The following is a 21,081-nucleotide window of genomic DNA, read 5'->3' as shown; positions in this document are numbered from 1 at the left end:
TCACAGCCTGTTAACACTATTGGCTGCAGAGTGGATGGGTGCTATGGTTACTGAGGATTGTGAGGGATGAATTCTGCAGGATGTACTCTGTCCTCTGCACCCAAATTGAATTCCGTATTCTGTGCTGGCTAACAGATAAGAAGGCATGGTATCCTGCTACAGATTCCTAGATTAAGCATGTTTTGGATTTATTATTTAGACTGATTTGCTTCTGTCAATGCATTCACTGCAGAGACAGCAGTAAGGTAGGTTAGCTGCTGTGTTGGCTGTTTATGCAGTCCTGGACTGTGTGCCTCGCTGCACAGCACAATGACATCAATAAAGATTCATGTTAATATGCAGATGCATTATAAATGTGGCGACATGCCTATCAGTTTCTGACTGAGAAAGATGCTGATCTCTTGTATTTTATGCCCTTTTAACAGTCTTCTGTACCTTCTGCACTTTATAAAGCTAACAATGGATTCATGAAAAGATACACCACGATGTACAGTAGATGTCTTTGGTACTGTAGTTGTTTCCCACACTCTAGTTATCTGTGGTAATCCCAATGTCCTCCATTCAGCTGAACCTGTTTAGCTAAGGGTGACGGAGCACAAGCAGTTAATACATTTTTTTTAAATGCGACTGAAATCAATCAGGTTTGAATGAGTGTTATGTAAATGCAAACAGGTATTGGACATTCAAAGAATAAAGCTGAATATTCTGCTTATCCTGTTTATTTCTTCACTCTGTTTCATGTGGACATAAGTCAAGTCCTAGAGAGCTACTGTATGTGGTGAATGGCAGAATTCCGTTGCTGTCTGAATGGAGTGAGCAATGAAAGTAACATGAAAAATGGACTAAGATATACAGGCGCAGAACCGAAGCAGGAGCAAAACCACAACACTGGCTTTTAATGAAATGGCACAGATGCGTGAGAGAGCGGCCCGATGTGTGCACTTTGGGACACATGGAGAAATTAGGTGAAGCAAAAACAAAGCTAATGGCCTCTTCTTGTTTCTCGAAGGCCTTGTTCTCTGGTAGCATTGATTAAAATTTATGTTAGCCAGCGGAGAAAGAGGCAAATCAATACCAATGAGCTCCTTCAGTGAGATGTGACGCCGGGGCTTTGATGCCTGGAGATATTAATGGATACTCTTGTTTTAAGACCACATCTGCAGAATACTTAAAGAGGGTGGGGATACAAGCGATCTCATATTCTCCAGCCTCACCTTCCCTGCTGTAGGAAGTAGGCAGTGAACTAATAGCATGTGACTGCCCTGTCGGTGCGCTGCTGCTGTCAGTGGTATTGCCAGAAGAGACTGGCCGGCGATGCTGGCAGCCTGCGGGGCTTGTTCTGATTTCTCTCATCGTTGTGGAGCAGAGCTTTGTTACGTAAATAACAGTAACAAGAAAAGGGTTCAGGTTGGCTGGGCAAATTAAAATTCAAGAAGCTTCACTTTTTGTGCAGACACAGAAATCTAAAAGGGAGAGGGGAATGGAGATAGAGTATGTGAGCATGATACAGTGTTTACTTCACTGGAAAAAGAAGCACCTGATTACCGCTGAGCTGAGTAAACCGGTCGGTTATTCACTAACTCTTGCTTTCGCTCATTCTGATGTTTATGCATTTCTATGTATGTGAGCAGCTGAGAGAAGGGCAGAGGGATTGATTCAAAACGACAGAGCCGAGACAGAAGGAGAGGGAGCGTTCTCACAGTGCTCAGTGCGGCTAGGCTGGAGCTGGCTGCCCTGTGAGGACACAGTTGGCCACCAGGAAGTCAGCTGCTGCAGCATTTTCTCTGCAGTTCCAGAGAGCGCCCAGGGGAGGCGGGGAGGTGAGGAGGGGGGAAGGGACCTGTCAGCTGCACGCTAGCCCTTATCCTCAGGATCTCTGAGCAGGTGTCAAGGAAAATCCAAATAATCGCAAGCCCTTAGTCACTGCCAAGCACACTCACTCCAGACACCTGCGACCTTAACTTTGAATCGGAGTAGCTGAAAAGCCTTTTCTTTTAACTCTGGGCCACACATGCAGAGTCATGTGCTGTACAGAGAAATGGGTACAGGCAAATGCTCTGTATTCTCTTCAGGGATGTCCCAGGGCACACAGCACTTCACAGTGGGACGGAGGGTGTGAAGTGTCACTTGTGATAATCACTTAATCATTTCAGCACATCCTTAGAGTGTTGACTCACCCTGACAGGAAAATCTTTCAATACGGTAGAGAGGAAAAAAGAAACCACAATAAATTACATCAGAAGCAGACATTTCTAAATTGTGCATGAGGCAAAAAAACCTTTCTGCCTACTTGTAATTAAGGGGTGAGTTAATTCTGCTTGCAAAAACCTACAGTTGCTAATTTTTATATTTAGAATTGCAGTATGAGAGTCATTTTGTATGATTTTGAAGAACACATGCTATAATAGTCCACTGTAATTATGTAATGCGTCACATGAAAAACGGATCCACTGCCAAATCAACATGTTTTCGTTTTTTTAAGCATGGATTTAACCTCTTCTTGTTCCTTATCATTATTATTAGCTGCCCTCCTTTATGAAGTCCAAATACAATGTGAACCCAGCGTATCACCAGTGTTAATGTCTGGCAAAGCCTCTGTGGTACAGTATATATAGCTGAGCCCATATTATCAGCACCATAATTTCTAAAAGCTTAACCATGAAGCAATGAAGCAGAGGATAAGGAGAAAGAGTTACCGAATGAATCACAGTTTATTTTCTAAAATGCAAAGATCTGCAATCTTATTTTTGAGCTGACCTGCTCTTACACAAGGGTGTCATCCAACCTTGGCATGTACAAATACAGACACACATACCTCCCAACTCAAAGGTCTTAGAGGAGCTCTTCAACACAGGTTGACTTCATCCTCTGCCATTGTGTAATGTTCTTGTTTGCACTAGTTGTTCCCTAGCTAAATGCTGAGCACAGTGAAAAGAACAAAACAGCTATATCTCCAAGAAATCCAGCTGATGTAAAAGAAAATGCAAAAAACAAACCGGACCCAGTGATTAATTTCTGAGTTTTCACCATCCGAAAGCAGAACATATGCTTTCCTCTTTATCTGTTTTAATTGTGATTCTATGTTTTGTTCTTCTGCATTGTGTGGTGTCGATAAGAGACAGTGCAGGAGTGGACATACGACTTGGCATGTTAGTGTCAGTTCAAGGCAGAGCATTCAGTGGAGAAAACGATGGCATTTGTTTTTACTGTCGGCACTGTTTCGTTTTAATAATAATAATAATAATAACATCACTTTATTAACCCTTTAAAATTTTCTTGCATTAGGAATTATCTTTTCGCAGACCCCAGCTTGCTCTCCATGAGACACACAGACAGGGAGAGAAGCTTGGGGTCAGAGCGCAGGGTCTGCCATCGTACGGCGCCCCTGGAGCAGTTGGGGTGAAGGGCCTTGCTCAGGGGCCCAACAGAGTAGGATTCCTCTGCCGGCTGCGGGATTTGAACCGGCAACCTTCCAGCCACAGGCGCAGATCCTGAGACACAGAGCCACCACACCGCCCCCACTCTGGGGGGAGATGCTGTTTTTCATGATGGGTGTTTTCCCCACTTCGTGTAATCTTCCATTAAATTGTTCACCCTCCATTGGGTTTTTCAGGCATTCTCCCATGCGGAAGTTATCATCTGTGTCGCCGTGGAGAAATCCCCCAGGGTGCAGCGCTCAAACTGCAGCAGTTAAAAAAGCTCTCGAGTCCAGCCGGGCACAGACCGGCTCCTGCATCTCTGTCCCTGAGGGTCCGCTGTCTAGAGATGCTCTCGTATGAGAAGCAGACCCCTGTTTTTGTGAGAATTTCCAGATGCTCTTATTCTTCTTTCATACTAACGATTGCCATGAAGTCTTCTGAACCAGTCTTCTGCCTGCGCTGTAAGGGGGCTGACGGCTTAATTCTAGAGACGTGACAATTTGTCTGCGCGTGGATCAGTCTGCACAGCAGGAGTATTTTACACAAACCTCTCCCAGCTGGTGTTCATAGTGCAATGCGATAGCATTCAATTCATACCAATAATATTTTGCTTCATTTTTTCAGACATTTGCTCTAAGGAATTGATTCAGAGTGGGTTAAGTGTTTCGAACTGTCTCTCTTCTGTGAGCTATTGCAGCTGGGAAACTTGCTTTCAGCACCGCATACTTAACATAGCAGGAAGCCCGTTTAGTTGCTCTCCCTGTTCTTTGGAGCTATTCTCTTTTTTGGAGGTACTGTAGGGTCAAACTGAAAATGATTACTCAACAGAACTTTTTTCTTTAACTTCGGCAGAAATGTGGGTGCATTTAAAAAAACATAGATAATAAAACATCTCTCGGAACCAGAAAAACTGGTTTTTAAGAAGAAGTATTAACATACTGTAGGCAGCAGGTAGAATGATTTTTCATCATGGAAGCCGGTTCTCTTGCTTCTTTCAAGGAATAGCCAGAGGAAACCCAGGGAACAAATAGCTACTGTAGTCAACAGCTATACCGCCATGCAGCACACAACTGGTAACTCAGTGAAGCTAAGCAGGTGTGAGCCTATGTCCTTGTCTTGGAAGGAGAGGTGCCCTTAAGCTACTCTAGGTTATACATGGTTTCTGCCTCTCCCTCCAGATTGAGCAGCCCCCTGCATGCCTTGGTCCCAAAACTGCCTGTGATGATCAGGGAGCGCAGTGGTGGGTGACCCTTATTAATGCAGAGAGACAACTGCATTCACAAATCAAACTGTGAGTTGTGGGAGCCAAAATGGTGTGATTAGAGCAGAAGATGCAATACCCCCCCCCCCCCAAACCAGGCGCTGTGCGCTACGCCCTGCCCACTTACGGAAGAAACAAGATCTGTATAATCTTATTTTTGATTTTTTGATTTCTCATTTGGAACTGGACTTTTTAGTTGCTGTCATTTCCACATGGGCTTGACTGGGCCTGACAGTGTACCAGTGTACTGAAGCTGCTTCTTCAGGGCCCGTCATGTACAGTACTTGGCCTAGAGGTCCAGGTCATAACAGTTGCATGTCTGGGTGCCAGACAGTATTCCAGTCACATGAATGTTGCAGAGCTATAGATAATTCTGTGTCAAATTCCCAGTGCTGAGCATTCAATTACAAAGCATCATATGAAAGTCATGCAGTCATTCCTGACCTCTGTTTTGCCCACTGGGTAATTGGGCAGATTTGAATATAAATGATCCAGAACCAAATTTGGTTTACATCACAAAAGACCCAACAGCGTTTTAACTGTTGCTCGGGTCTTCGTGTTTCTCACTTGTTCCACAGATTAAGCTTGTAGATGTGGCTTGATTCACCGTTTTAAAGAGCCCAGCTTATTTTACTGTCCATTCACCTCACCGGGATTTTGAACAACATATCTTATTTCAACTTGAGGCTGTACAAGAGATATTTAGTTCAACAAATTAAAGTTACCGGTCAGAATTTTATTATTATTGTTAAATATTGCTAGCTGTCATGTTGTCTGAGGTTGAGAATGTGGATAGTGCAGTATAAGGGCAGGGGCGTAGTGGCCCATGAGTTCACCAGGAAGCACAAGCACCAGTGTCCTCAGCTGTCCAGGCAGCTGTGCCCCAGTTACTGAAGCCACATCAGACGCCCTGTGTAGTCCGCACGTAACCTGCTCTCCCCTCAGCTAGTGAGCCATGTGCTCCTCAAACCCTCTAGGGACTCGGAGTTTCTTTTGCCCTGCAGCTTTTCTGAGAATAGTGCGCTTCGCTTTTTGTGGTTTAGTTTTAATCCAGCATGCAGAGAATTTCAACCTCCCATCGCTTGTCTTAAATAAGAGATTAAATTGTGCGTGGAAAATATCAAATGAATCCTATTTTGTTTTTGTGTTTCAGGCGAAATACTTTTTCCTTTCGCCAGCACCTAAAGAGCATCAGCGTTAGAGGTTGACATTAGAGCTTGTTAAATTTTTTTCATGGCATACAGTATGTGCTTGACTCACTCAAAACCCTTCCTTTTCTCTTTGAGTTTTTGTTAAAAGAAAATAAGTGAATTTTATTCACCTTCATTTAAGGGAAAGATGGTTTAAGTTCCCTTTTAATTAAATTTGCCAGTCCCTTTGTAGTTTTAAAGATGAATTTTTCTTGTAAAATGGGACTAAGATGCTCCTAGGTCGTCTGTCTTTTTGCCTGGCAGTTCAATTAAACGTAGGTTCTCATTATTCCCATTAGGGTCTGAATCACTCACAGCGCTTTACAAGGCCTGTAAAGAAAGGGCTCTTCAAAAAAACATTTTTGTAGTCCAGCAACCAAGCAGAGTTCTTCCTGCGTTTTAAGAATTTAATCTAGTTTCTAATTTAAGTTTTAATTTAGTTTGTTCTCCTTCCATGTTTTCCATTTCTTAATGTTTTCAGAGAGGCAAACTTGCTTTTGTGGTACTTGGAGGCATCCGAGCCCCCTGGATTAAAAATGAGGAAAGAAAAAAAACGCCATTTATATGTTTTAAACCGTTGTAAATATAGAGCCCCCAGTTTATAAAGCGGTAAAAAAAAATGTCATTGTCATTTAAAGAAATTAAGAATCAGAATATCTGTTATAGACCCAGAAGGTCTGGAATCAAGAGTTGTGCGTTTTTCACGTCTACAAACCCTGCAGCCGCGGCTCGGGGCCGGATGAGGGCCTTTGTCCCACCCACCTCTGAGGCACTCGTCTTTCAGCCCGGCCCCGCAGCCCCCCTTGTGAGAGGAGGAGGGGTGCCCAGGTGCAGCCCCGCAGGCCTGCAGTCTTCCGGGAAGCCAGAGGAGGCGCTGTGCTCCCGAGACCCCTGGCTTTCCCTCAGCTGCACTCTGCACTGCTGTGCTCCTCCGCCTGGGGAATCCATGTTTTTGACAGTTTTGTGGGGGGTTTTTACGTACAAAGACAATCGCCAAAGCATTTCTGCCTCAGGATTTTCGCATCAGATCGTGTTGTGCGTCACTGCCGATTCTCCTGGGTTTGGGTTTGCTGGAAGGGGACCCAAAATCTTCCTCTGCATTTGCAGAGGCTGCCTCGCTGTCGGCCTTACAGTGCCATTCACTTGCGGTGTGAAAATTCAAAAGATTAAAACAATTGATCGCCATGTGGTTACTTTGCTCCGTGGCAGTGATGAATGCCTTTGGCTAAACAGACACAGCCACTGTCTGGGCTGCTGAAAAAGCTGGCTTTCATTATTCAGAGTGTAGGAAAGGTTCTTCCTGCTTCTAGTTCCCCGCAAAGGACAGTTGATCTGTCCTGGTTCCACGCTCCCACAGCTCCCAGCATCCTACCTGCGAGTCCATGCTCTCTTGTTTCTCTGTGTTGCCTGTCATAAATGTGTCCATTCAAAGACGCTGCTGGCTGCTCTTTTCATGTCTGGCGAACGGCGTAGGTCTGTGAATTACGCTCTCAAGAGAGACAGCCTGCCAGAGCAAGGAGAGAAGAGCTCATTCTCTGTGCTGTTAATCTGAAGCAACAGGTGGCTGTGGGAACCGAAAACCAGTGCTCCCTGTTGGCTGCCTGCCAATAAGGGGGAGCCGTAGAGCCTGTTTCTGGGGGGGTATTTGCATGTAGACAGTGTTGTGTGAGGCAGCTCACCGTGCTACGTTGTGTGCGCCATTCCCAGAGAAGGAAAGGAGAGGTGCTAAACCGAGAGATCTGTGCTGCGAGGGGACATACAGTTGCAGACAGACTTGTAAAGTCTATTACGTCTTGCTTCATCTGTCTTTCTTTTTGGTGCCAGATAGGTCTGTAATCTCTTCCTGTTGGAACAAGGGGGAAGGGGGAGGTCGGTGTTCGGTGTTGTCTGGTTGCACAGAGAGCAAAGCAAAATACGGATGACATGTCATGGAGAACGCCCTGAGGTAAAAATGACAGTGACCGCACGGCACATTTTTTTAGAGAACTCATATCATAGTTGGGCCGCCTCAGAAATGGACTGTAATTGCCCGTGTGTCAGAACCAGGTTCTTGTGATTGAAAACCATTCATGTTTCCAAGACGAAGGGATGGCATCGATCTTTGCTGTGCATCTCCTGTGCTGCTCCCAGTAGAGCTAATTAGCCACCCTGGCTTTGATAAAGTCCAGGCCCCGCGTCCACAGCCCCACTCAATCAGTCTCCCTACAGCAGGGCCCAGTGTTCTCATTATCCTTGCCTGATTGGCAGCCAGAATGCACACCCAGCATGTGCATCTCGGTACACTTCACATAAAGCTGTTCTGGGCTTTTTATTTTGCATTTGTATTTGAAGGGAGAAGGTTTCTAGTGAAGCTGTGTTAATATGGATATAAACATATGCTCACTGGATAAAATATTAGGGACCCTCAATCAGATGAATGCACTCTGTCAGTGACGAAAAATGACTGATTTGGCTGGGAAAGCAATAGACTTCTTTCTCCTTCCCTGGCCCCTCCAGTTTAAAAAACTGGTGGAACATGCTGTTTCAGTCGACTCTGATTCAATTATAAATCGTTTCACAGTATTTTTGAGGTGTGTGAAGTGTGTGAAGTTGGTGGACATTCTGTGTACCACCAACGTCATGCCTGCACAGCATTACCCTCACAGCCCCAGCTGAAGGTGATCCTACCAGAACAATGGGATTGGCCCGGGCCTCATGTATTTCAAAGCCTTTTAGAATACATGCCTCTTCCTGCTCATGCCATCCTTGCTAATAGAGCAAGACATGTTACTGGATGGGGATTCTCTGTTTTTATCCACTATGGGCAGCTAATTAAATGGCCGTCATTGGCCTAAGCATGCTGTGGTAGTGAGTGATTGTCTTCAGCCTGAACCCTAGTTCTTCGGTACTGCGGAGAGTGTTCTGGACAGTGTTATCCCCTGTTGAACGCAGACTGCCTTCCATCTGGCCGCCTGAGAGCCGCAGACACTAACCCTGCCGAGAGCTTCCTGGCACCGCCTGGACCAGCCTCCCCTCCCTGCACAGTGACATCGCCAGCGGAGCTCTTGTTTTCTTGTGGGCCATTGGTGCTGGGCCTGAGGGAGAGGGTGGAGGCAGGAAGGGCAGTTATTGGTCAAACAGGACTCCTGTTCCCACCCACACCGTCTTGTTTACTGTGTAAATTCAGGAGTGGTGTCACCTTCTTTAAAGGCTGTTCTTTCTTGCCTTTTTTTTTAAGATGACATTGAAATGTAATCACTGCAGATGTGATATCATTTACCCCTTTTTGCCTGCAAATAAAGCAGAAACATCATCTTTGACTTTCTTATAATGTGACTTTTTTAACAAAGTATTCAACAACTGGAAGAGCACTGATTTGTGTCACGTAGGTCCAGAACATTCGCAAACAGCCAAAAGACATAAAACAGCAAACAGGTGGACAATTTCACGTTTATCAGTGATGTACTGTAAATGATTATATGCATGAATTCTGTCAAACGAAAATCACACAACAGGTAGCCATTGGGTTGAATTTAGATACCAGTTGATATTGCGCTTAGGTTTCATGTGCAGTTTATAGCAAAATGTCTTGCTTTGACTTTTTTCATGCTGACTTATCTCAGATTCTTTGTCTAAGACAATTAAATGCATTAATTTGTGAATTACTTCATCAAGAGACACAGCATGACGGAGCAAGGAGGGAAAAGATCATCCTCTGGGCTTTTAATTTGAAACCGCAGAATCAGCTATCTGGCTATGGGAACACCAGTGCCATCAGCTGCCAACAGGGGGCGTCATAGAGCAGTTTTCTTGGGGGTACGTATTTGCATGCAGACAGTGTTGCATGGGGCAGCTCACTCCGCTGCATTGTGTGTGCCATTCCCCGGCAAGAAAAAATAGTGTTGCTAAAACGAGATGTCTGTGCTGTTGAAATAGCACGCCCTGGAATAGAGTCTTGCCTGTGTTAGAGGATAAAGTCTCATTGAGTCCCGCTACATCTGTCTCTCTTTTTTGTATCAGAAATCTCTGTAACCTTGGACTGATTATGCAAGGGGGTGGGGAGGTCAGGTTGATCTCTTGATCCCTCAGATTACACTACACTGTTACGCTGTTAGTTCAGACAGTGCTGCTCCTGTGCATGTTTTACAGATACTGGTATCCCCGGAACAATATGTTCTGGGAAGTACTCTTCTGTGAGCACTGTACGAGAGTGTGGTCATGTCTGGGAGTCTTGAGTGGTTCAGGGTGGTTGTCTTTAGCCAGCTGTGACTGGGAGTGTCAGAGACGGTACACACGTGTCCTACAGCAGCTGAGGCTTGGTGGGCTTGCTGTCTCCAAGGATTTTGCAGGGCTCACGCACTTGTGCTCTCATACAAACACTGTTATGGGGATCTATTTGCAAATTGAATGATGCCTACCAATTTATATTTCCCTGATTGAAATTTCTGAAATGAGCTAAATGAACATAGTGCATAGAAGCCCTTTCATTGTCCTCGAATGTTGCACAAGAAATATTTCACAGAAATCTTTTAAAATGTTTTTTTTAATGCTTGGCTCAGATTGAAAATGGTCTTTTCGTGACTTCTTTTGGGTATAGAGAATTTGGAAAAACTGCAGGGCACAAAGGATAAATTCTAAAAAAAGATTCTCATTTTCTTTCTTTGTACTGTTTTTACTTGGTTTGATTAGACAGATGTTTTCTGTGGCAGACTCATACTCTCATTACTCAGCGCAGAGGTTTCCAACTAAATAGCACAGAGATTTCAGGTACTTTAAGGCATGTACTGAACAACTAGAAAAAACAGAGCAGGTCCTGGTCTGTTATTCTGAAAGGAGACAACTGCATGGTGAGCATTAGTCCTAAATTTGCTTACCTGGATTAGTATTATGCAATTCAAGATTAGAGATAACTGCAGTTAGTGAGAAAACACATACTGTAAATGAACAAGTAATAGGTTTATTCTTTGCTGTAAAGAGAAAAGAAAACACAACGTTTCAGCTGTGGAGCCTTCTTCAGCTGTGGTCATTCACGTTATTATTCAAGTTGGAGTTTTTAGATTTTAGTCAGTTTAAATGGGCAGCCTGGGCAAATATTGCTCAACATTTCCATTTTAGTTGCAAACCCAGCTACCTCCATCCTGCGGTGAAAATGTATTCCCAGAGTCCCAGAGACCTGAGAGTGGCTTCAGATTATGGAGTTGTCACAGTCTCTGAAGGTCATTCTTGCACAGTGCACCATAAATTCACACACCATGAAGGAGTGCCTCTGGGGAATGCTGATCAGACCAAAACCACACACACAGAAAAAGAGAACTCGTGTCCCTTTTCTACGCCAATACGTGACAAATGTTCCTAAAACGCTGCATGATCAAATTCAATAACAGAAAAAAGGACAAAGTGAAGCTTTTCTTTCTGTTCATTTAAATCTGATTGTGGTTATTTGTGAGGTAAAACCTGTTTCCTTTTCATGACACGGCGGCCGCCCCCTTGGCCTTCAAAGCCTTTAAAAAAGTTTGCTTCTGAAGCAGCAGGGTTTGCATGTGAGCCTCCCAGGTTAACAAGTTTGTGACCTTGTGTGCAAAAAAAGCACATCTGCACAGGTGCAGATAACCAGAAACAGCTAATGTAGACCATTTTTTTCTTCCTAAAAGTGTTAGTGTTCTGGGGAAAATGAAATGCACTCTCAGAACACTAAAATGAAAATCATCAGCTACCTATTTTTTTCTTAGTAGTTTTCTCATCCAAAACCCTTACCAGATTTGACCCTGCAGTTCATGAATTCAAAATTTCACAATGGAGTTTGTTTGCTTAACGTGTCCCCGTGAATTCATATGAGAAAGGAGAATGGAACTGCACCAGGAGACCCCTGCTGACACAACTGCAGTCCCCGAGCTAGACAAGTGGGCTGCAGTGCTTCAGAGAAAGAAATCTCTTCACAAGAAAGAGCTTAGAGCTATAAGCCCTGGGGACATCTGTTGTGTCTGGCTGTTGACGCAGGTCCAGTGCTGGCCAGGACAGGCCAAGGGGATGTAGGAGGTGAGACTGGGGGTGGATGGCCAGGCCTGGCTTGATTCTGCAGGCTTCAGCTAAGGCAGTCTGGTGGCGGGGGATCAGATCGGACACGCACACATCCCTGTCAGCGTGTCCTAGACAGGCAGCCTGTGCTTAGGATTTAAACTCAGTGCAGTGAAGAGTGTCGGCGTTTTTTCAGAAGAAGCAGATTTGGGCAAAGAGGGACACCAGTTCCCAACTTTCTTTTCAGATGTATATCTCGGCCCATTCCCATACCGCCCAAAAGTAAAAAAAAAAAAACTTAATCCTGCTAGCAAGAGAAGAAGAGAACCATTTCATCATTGGACAAAACTTAGCAAGCAACAGGAAACCTGGTCTCGGAAAGTCCTGCAGTAAAATGCGAGCTGGGCGCTGAGCTTTTTCAGAAAGTATGGGAATAGGGAGCTCTTTTGCACAGAGCTCAGACCAGATTTTCACCATCAGGTAGGTCTTCCCCGGAAGCCTTCAGTTCTCTCTCTGCGGTCTGTAGGTGCACTCTAGATCCCATTTTAAGGATGATTGAATTGCTGACAGGAAGGACAGAATATAATAGACTGCTGTGTTCAAATGTGTTATTAGTTTAAATGCTCAGTTTTGCTCAGGCCAGTCAAAGCTTGCTCTGGAACCTCATGCTACAGCCATTTCAATAGCGGGCACAACTCTTTAATTCTGAAAAGCAACCAAGTGCATGTAAACCATTTTTCTGGAAAAGCGATTCCACAGGACAGTGATATGACTGAGCTTTTGTGGAATACTCTTTTTTTCGTACCCCCCTGGCCTTCCAATTGATTTTGTAGAGCTGCTATGGTTCAGAGCACCCCATTGTGTTCCAGGATCGCTTTGATAAGACTGCCGTCTCAGAGCTGCACAGTCGGGAGAGTCCTGTGGTTTTTTATGCTTTATCCTGTTGGTACTGTAGTACCAGCTGGACCAGCTTTGACTGCCTCCATGTCTGCTGTACAGACTCCCGCAGGGTACCGCCAAGACTAGCTGATTGCTGTGCTTGAGGCAGTAGCGAAAAAGACATTCACACTGTGAGATACTTTTACTTCGCTGGGCCTTCCTTTGCTATTGCAACCATCGGTTTAGAAGTCGCACATTACTCCTGCGCTGCTGCATAAAGAAACAAGTTTCCCTACACCACGCAGTGCGAAACGAGGGAGTGAAATGAAGCCGTTTGTCCTCCGTTTGATGACAAAGAGATGGCTTGGGCCATTTATCGCACACGAAGAAGCAGGAAGCTCAGTGCTGACAAGAAGTGCCATTTGCTCTTCTGCAGCTCCGAGCAGAGCGGGATCTGTACAGAAATGTTTCTTCCGTGTCCAGCGTGCCGGCGATGTTCTGATTTCCTAACCGGTGCCCTATTTTTCGCAGAGTCGCCCTGACGCCGCGGCAGAACCTCTCCCGGATAATTTTGAAGGGGATCTTCCAGGGGGTGAGAGTGGTGCGAGGACCGGACTGGGACTGGGGCAACCAGGACGGTGAGTCAGCAGGGAAGGGCCGAGTGTCTGTTCTGTCCTGTGGGGGCAAAACGTGAGCTGTGGGCGCAGAGAGGTGAACATTATTGCTCTTCTTATTGCTTTCAAGGTAAACATGTGCTGCAGGTGGTTTTTGAACCTCTTTTTGAGCCACCCCCAATCCTTCATTGTACCCTAATTGCTTTTCTGGAAGGAAAATGCAGCTGCCTGAGTGCCGGGCAGCTTTTTGAATCTGCTTCACAAAATGAGTTTGTTTCGAGGCATGAATCATTGTCTCTGCGTTAAAGTTGCTAATTGTTCTTTGAAGTGGGTCTTTTAGTCTGGCAAACAGATGTTTCCAGAAAGAAGGATTTTCAGAAAAGTAAAGCTTTGAGCGTTTATTTACTGTAAAACACACTGTTTTCCTTGGCATGACAGAACATATCTGTATTTTGCATCAAAAACAAGCACTGAGGGAGTGCAGGAGTTCGATTTTAACAGCAAACTGGTGATAACTCCTTAATCTAATTCCTTCTCTTTATGCCATCGAAACATCATTTTTTCCACTTCGGCACCCTACAGCCCAGATGAGTGAAAAACACTGCACAGGCAGCTCTTGGTTTGCCGACCAGATGCGTTCCTGAAAAACGCTGTGCAAACCAAAAACGCAGACATTGAGAAGTAATTTCTCATTGAAATTACGTGAAGAGCTGATAAATCGGTGGTGAGCAGAATGAATATAATTGTACACTGGTGGTACTGTATCTGTACGGAAAATTAAATACAGATAAATAACGCTACAGCTGTGTTGTGGTTGTAAAACAAACTTTTTGCCGTAAATTCAGATGTAAGGGAGCACAAATTGTGTTTATTGTACACGTACAATCTGGTATGAGGAGCACTGAAGGTGGTGAATTAACAATGTGACAGTGGTATAGGAGCCCATCTTCAGTCCCTCTTATTCCTGATTATGTCCTGCCTCCTTTACCCAGAGAGAGGACCTGAAATTCAAACTGTTTTGGGGTAATGTTAACTGTCGCTTGGTGTTTTTTCTGTTGATGTGTGATGTGACCTTTTTCCCCCAACACTGGTGCCATATCTTTCCTCAAGCCTATGCAAGTGAATAAGACGTACTTTGATACCAGCCCAGTAAATGTGAACTAGAAAACGTCAGGGATTAAAAAAAATACAATTTGGGGTGGGTTAACATCTGTAAGAGGTGTTGCACTGTTTGGGTATTTTGGTGTGTGTGGGCGGTGCTTGTGAGGAGTTGTTGAGGACTGGGTTAAAGGTAAAAGCAGGAACCACAAAATCATTTGTGCTACGACCAAAATTCCCTGGGTGAAAGAACGAGTCGAAATGTCTGCTCGCTGGTTTTGGAATGAACCATTAAGCCTGTCATCTGTGTTTTTGTACTTAATGAGTAAGTCTCAAGAAGCAGAACTGCAAATTGTGTTTTTTCCTCATTACCAGTCCGTGAAATATAAGAACCATCGAAAACAAGCGGAACCTTTAGGTCTCTGTTCCTCTATAAGAGCGCAGACAGGCCTGCAGAGAAATAGGCAGGAGGCATTTCATTCGCAGTTGTTTTGCTGGAATATCTGAGTTAATTTCTGAAGAAATTCTTCCCTATTTCTGTTATGTAATAGAAATGTAAATTTTGTAGTCACACTTGAGAAGGACACTGCAAAAAGCACAAGTCTCACAACTTCTTAGGTTTTGAACTTGGAAATTAGGTTCTGGTTTTTAGTTCCACTGCTTAGGCACAAACGAAAACTTGACTCTGTCTTATGAATTTGTTTTAAGTTACCAGATACAGACAGCTTTGTAAGGGGCCTGGTCTCTCTCTTTAGCTTGTAGTCAGAGATTAAATGTTTGGAGAAGATGGGAGCTCTGGTCTTCATCATGTTGTTTAAAAAAAACCGTCAGGTGTTACACAGAATCACATTGAGTGACTCAGAATTTCTGACTTGCTGGTGAGACTTCTTTCAAAAGCTTTTGATACATTGTGGAAAATCTGAGAGATTGAGCTTGGGTTTTGGAAAGTGACTGTCAGGGATTGTCAGTATCTCCAGCCACATAGGTCGGGAAATACATGCGTAGGGTTGCAGTGCGAGATGATGTTTTCCCAGTCATCCCATGACAGATCTCCAGGTCAGCAGGTTTTAACAAACCATTCTGAGAATATCTGTGCAGAGAAAGTCTTTAATACCTATCTCAATCTTTTCACTTTCATAAAAAGTCTAAAGCAGGTACAGCAGAAAGACTGAAGTCTTTTATTGTGTCATGAGAACTCTATTGAGTTTTGAAATTGCACTCAAAAAGGATATTAGATATATATTATAAGTTAACTTTAAACAATAATATTAAGCAGAATATCACAATCAAGTATATATTGTCTTTAAATGTTTGTCAAACACCTTGATTTTTCTTTGGTTTTGATGTGTATTTATCAATGAAATGTGTTTTGAATGACATCCATCTTCCCAGTCAACCTTTCAAATTTGTCCGAGCTGTGCATATGCTGTATTTACATGATTTTTTTAGACATGTTGTGACACTTGCATCAGCCCACAGAGTTATTTCCCTCTGCTGTCCACCTCCCAGTGTTACAGTAAGAAGCAATGCTGTCAGTGCTCCTGAGGCGCTTCTACAATTTGCAGAGTTGCTGCAGTACATAAGCAGCCTTCAAAGCAGTGAGTGGGTAGGGAGCCATGAGCCTTACTCAACAGCAAACTGCACAGTGATATCCCACGCTTCCACTCACTGCTCTAGCAGAAGCCGAAGAATATTATCAGCAGCCTTGCTAACTCCAAAGGACCTGTTGTGATCTCTGGGATCTGACCACAGAAAATTAATTTCTCAGTCAGTAATGCCTGTTTCCCCTAAGAAGCTGTATTTTAATTTGGGAGAACCATTCACTTCACCCAGAGCCTGCATACTGGCCACCAGTTCTGTTGGAGGGTGTTTGACAACTTTTGAATAATTTACAGAAGGGATTTTGCAGAGTGAATTCTGGAGAGCTGGATGACATGTTTGCTGCTGTGTGCTCGCTATTAAAATCTTTAAAGGAGTTGTGTTCCCATTGCATCCTCTAATGATTCAGAACTAAATTGTTGACTGTAATACTTTTCTCTCTTCACTTTCCATTATGCTCTGGTGATGCTTTTAATAACCCAAGCTTCTGTCTTAACATCTTGTTTTGCAGAATTGTGGAGATACCGGAGGATAAAACAACCGCTGCTTGTTTGTGTCCTTTGATGCAGTGCGTATGTGTGAAAACAGACTTGGTCTCTTGTTTTTTTTGTCTTTTTGCACAACAACCACAGCCTCTTTCGTAATGGCTCTCGGCAAAGAGAGATTGCACACTTTCTGTTCTGAGGTCTCTTCCTTCAGGGCGGATGCATAATCATCTTCCTCCTGTCTGTGTGGCCAGGGGGAGAAGGGAAAATTGGGAAGGTGGTGGATATCCGTGGATGGGACACTGAGTCGGGGCGCAGCGTGGCCAGTGTGACGTGGTCCAATGGCACCACGAACGTCTACCGAATGGGTCACAAGGGCAAGGTGGACCTCAAGTACGTCTCTGACGTTGCAGGGGGCTATTACTACAAAGATCACCTCCCCAAGTTAGGTAGGTAGGAATGCTGTTTAAGGGATACTTGTCTGTTCCTTCACTCTTTTTCAGCTTCTTCTTTATCATTACCATCATCACCATTGTCTTATCCTTGCCATGAGGTGCAGATCCACAAACATCCCGCTCCCCCTTCTTCTGACTGTATACCCAGGGCAGAGAAGCACGGGAATATAATCTCACTCAGGACATACAGCTCATCCCAACAGCGACTCAAAGCAACACAGTCAAGTTCGGTCTTAACTTTGTGACTCTGGCATTGTTTGCGTCAAATGACGTGCTTGAATTTGTGAACAAGTGACATTTGAAAACATTTAAGTAAATGCATTTGTCAAGTAAAACGCTTTTATAAAAAAGACCGTAAAATTAAATCAACCCCCTAAAATTTCACATGGCGTTTAACGTGCTATGAAAGCTTAGCCATAAGTTACTGTAACGCAGTGTTTTATTATTTTTACAGTGCAGTCACACTGCTTTATTTGTGTGTGTGTGTGTGCTGAGACGTTTATGGCATGCTGAGGCAGCAGAGCGATTACGCGTGCACCTTGATCGCTGGACTTGAGCTCAGCGTCCAGGACTCGTCTCCGGGACGGCGGTCCAGCCCGGTCAGAGGCCCGGGGGAGACCGGCTGGAACGAGCTCCTGACACTTCTCCTCCTTTCCGCCATACTGGCTGTTCGCGCAGGGGAGCACGCGGAGCTCCAGAGGCAGGAGAGCGCCGACGGACACGCCTTCCAGCAGGGGGACAAGGTGAAGTGCCTGCTGGAGGTCGACATCCTGCGGCAGATGCAGGAGGGTCACGGAGGCTGGAACCCCAAGATGGCGGAGGTACGGCTTCCGCTAGCTCTCCGTCTCTCGGCGCCTTCTGTGCCTGCTCAGGTGGTTTCCAGCAGCTGCGTGTATGAAACTCCTCCACTGCACTCTTGCAAAGTGTAGGATAGCACCTGTGCTCACCTACACTAGAGCTGCCATTGCATCAGTATTCAGTAACAGTCTTTGTTCAAATTCAGGCACCACAGTGGTATGCAGCTGCCTTTTCCAAACGGTTTCAGAATTTATGTTACACCAATATTTCATTAAGACACGTATTTATGTATTTTTTGGTATGGGGATGTTTCATTTAAAAGCCTTGTGAATTCTGGTGTCAGAGGTAAGAGACTATGCTTTTTGTTTTACTGTGTCCACATCTGGACATGTGGGCGATAAGACGTCCCTAGAACGTCGTCTCTAGAAAAACCTGGAGAGTTTTCACCTGTTCTGCTGTGGAAGAGCACTGAGCATGAGTCAGGGATTTGAACCTGTCTGGGGTCTTTGGTTTCAGTGCAGAGAAGGTGGTTTGCCTCTTGAAGAAAATTGAGTTATTTTTGCTTTCTAAATGCAGTGGATGCTTTTGTGTCTATTTTTCTTATTCCACCAAAACATGCATCAAGACAGCTTTACAGTTTGTGAGTGTATCACTCCGGTCAGGGCTGATGAGCACACTGCCTTTACTGTATGTCATACAGCATACTACTGTAATCATCCTTTTAATTAGTAAATTGATTAATTGCAAGAGCAGGATTGCAATGAAGGTGCGGGTTGCACTAAATGCAAACAAATGAAGTGTGTATGTTGAATGCTGCCTTACCATAGACTGGGTTAGAAAGCACAGAGCCTACTCAGGAGTTCAGCTTTCAGTTCCCAGAACTGGGTGACACACACACATACACACACGGCTGACGATCCAAATAAAGGTGCATGCAAATACACTGCTACATAAACCTGTGTATTTATGAAAAGGTCTCAAAGCATGCTTTTTGCATCATTCTGGCTGACAATAGCCAGGCTGGATGCATAAAAGTAGACATCCGTACAGTGAAATTGGTATCTGTTATTCCAGATCTGCACACCTGACGCTCAAAGCTTGCTGTGAATCAATGACTAAACGGCCTCTCCTGTTCTATGTTACAGTACATTAGCCGAATAGGAACTGTGCACAGGATCACTGACCGGGGGGATGTCAGAGTCCAGTACAGCAATAACATCCGCTGGACTTTTCACCCAGGGGCGCTCACCAAGGTAGGGAGATAAGCAGGAAAGAGAAGCTTCAGTTCAGGGGAGGTTAAATCCCAAGTTCAAAGCAGTCCTTGCCCATGGAGATGTAGCATTTGTGAAGTTCCAGCATTCCTGGAACTTGGTGACATGAACTGGGAAAGTGCATCAATCATGCATTAGGATGCCAGAGGCGAATTTCACCCTAAGTGACTACTTTATTTTGCTTTTAATTTCTCTTGTATTCATGCGATTGAGTCGAAGTAGTGGCTGAATTTTGATTTGTTGGTCTTGTTTGCTTATGGGGTTGTGTTTTGCTTGCTTTGGAGAGTTAAAAAATCTTTACCATCGAGGTGGTCGATGTTGTATAAGTGTTTTTTTTTTCCAGTGTCATGGATGTCCCTAGGAGATGCAAAGAAAAGACTCTGTAGTGCCGAGAATGTGCTTCGTTTTTTAAAATTTGAAGTTAATGTGTACCTCCGTCCCTAACGGGGAATTCGTTTAAAGGATGAAAAAGGGTAAAGATGTCTGGTCCTCCTGGGCGCGTTTAACGTGGTAAAGTGATGCTGCCTTAATTGTTCTCGTATAGTTAAGCGTTTTAAAAAAGTACCCAGAAGCACAGCAACAAAGCAGCACCCAGACGCGCTTATAAAGGCAGCTACTTCAAATGAAGTGGTGCCATTAAGTGTAATTAGGAGCAGGAGGCCCGTGGTGACGAGGTGGAAATGAGAGGGGCTTTGGCAGCCAGGCCCCTGGCGACGGTGGGCTGAGAGGGAGGGTCTGTCTGCGGGGCCCCCGACCCTGACAGGCCCCTGGGGGGTGCGCGTGGTTCCCCAGAGCCAACCAAGGGAGGATGGCGTCCCCCGCTCTGATTTCACATGGTTGATTTCCTCAAGCCTGCCCTCAAAAATGACCTCTACGCGAATCTACACCTACACCCCGACCCAGTCTCAACACAACCTGTACGCTGTGAGATTCACAAAGCTGATATTTACTGTATGGTAGGGTTGCCATTCGGAAACTGCTTGTAACCAAGGCCAGTGCAAGGCATTGCCTAACCTACTGTAGGTTCATGAGCACAACACCTAGACTTCTTAGCAGTGGGGAAAAAAAGTAATACGGTCTGGCCTTTTACTCTTTTTCTACTGTACATCTGGACAGGTTTATGTTTGGACAAAGCCAAAGTAAGCCAGGAGTCACTGGGTCTGATTATTGCCCTGCGTGGTAGAATTACAGCCAATAATTCAGCCAGCGAGGTGCACCCCTATGACACAAACATTGTTTCCACAAGATGTTCCCGTATTCCAAGGCAGTAACACCCCCACATACACTTCTCAACACTTCTTCTGGTTTCGTGAACACGAGAACAAAGTCAAACATGGCCTCCCCCAGTCACCAGATCTAAACACTATTGAACCTTTATGGAAAGGTTTGGAACGATGAGTGTGGAGTAGATTTCCACCTCCTTCGTCTCTCCGGGAACTAGAGGCTTTCCTTCTTGAGGAATGGTCCAGTATCCCAATGGAAACAGTTTAAAACTTGTATAACAGTATTCCAAGAATGATTGAGGCTGTTCAGCAACCCAACTCCCTATTAGTTAATAAATATTCATATATTGCTTGGTGTTTCCATTATTTTGTCCATCTCCTTCATATACATGGATGATACATAGGTAGGACATCCACAGAAGAAAATGATGCTTTATAGAAGCAGATGTTTGTTACAGCTGGAAGGATTCTTGCCCAAATTACACATTTCAAAATAACAGGCTGTCTGGTGGTTAAACTTGACTTAAAGAGTCCAACTTCTTTAAAAGAGAGTAACATGAAACTTTTAAAGTAGCCTTTCCTGCTTACAATACATATATAAAATATATAAAAAATTTAATTCTCCATCAAGTCAGCCAAGAAAGAGATATTAATAGCAAGACTGTTTGGAGCCTAAAAGACTAATCCGCCTATGCTGGTATTGCACAGAAGCCAGACAGACATTTTAAAGAACTTTTATTTGAGGAATGTGCAAAAAATTCAACATCAGTGGAACTAATAGTGTCTTTTTCCGTG

General features: G+C 44.4%; 1 protein-coding gene across 6 annotated transcripts in view; it reads left to right on the top strand.

The window, feature by feature from the left end:
- mib2 (MIB E3 ubiquitin protein ligase 2) overlaps positions 1-21,081 on the top strand; it is a 68,996-nt gene that overhangs the window by 28,259 nt on the left and 19,656 nt on the right. For 4 of the 6 annotated variants that reach the window (XM_088617354.1, XM_088617355.1, XM_088617356.1 and 1 more), the window contains 4 exons: positions 13,275-13,381; positions 16,794-16,988; positions 17,673-17,815; positions 18,938-19,045. In XM_088617354.1, coding sequence (XP_088473480.1) covers positions 13,275-13,381; positions 16,794-16,988; positions 17,673-17,815; positions 18,938-19,045 — 553 coding nt within the window. Of the gene's footprint in view, positions 1-11,998; positions 12,345-13,274; positions 13,382-16,793; positions 16,989-17,672; positions 17,816-18,937; positions 19,046-21,081 lie in introns of those variants that run through there. The other 2 variants (XM_088617357.1, XM_088617352.1) reach the window with 2 other exon arrangements.

Source organism: Lepisosteus platostomus, chromosome 23 (genome assembly GCF_059453375.1).
Source record: "Lepisosteus platostomus isolate fLepPlt1 chromosome 23, fLepPlt1.hap1, whole genome shotgun sequence".
In the NCBI taxonomy this organism is placed as follows: domain Eukaryota; kingdom Metazoa; phylum Chordata; class Actinopteri; order Semionotiformes; family Lepisosteidae; genus Lepisosteus; species Lepisosteus platostomus.
Note: the sequence above shows the minus strand (reverse complement) of the source record. Positions and strands in the feature narration are given on the sequence as shown.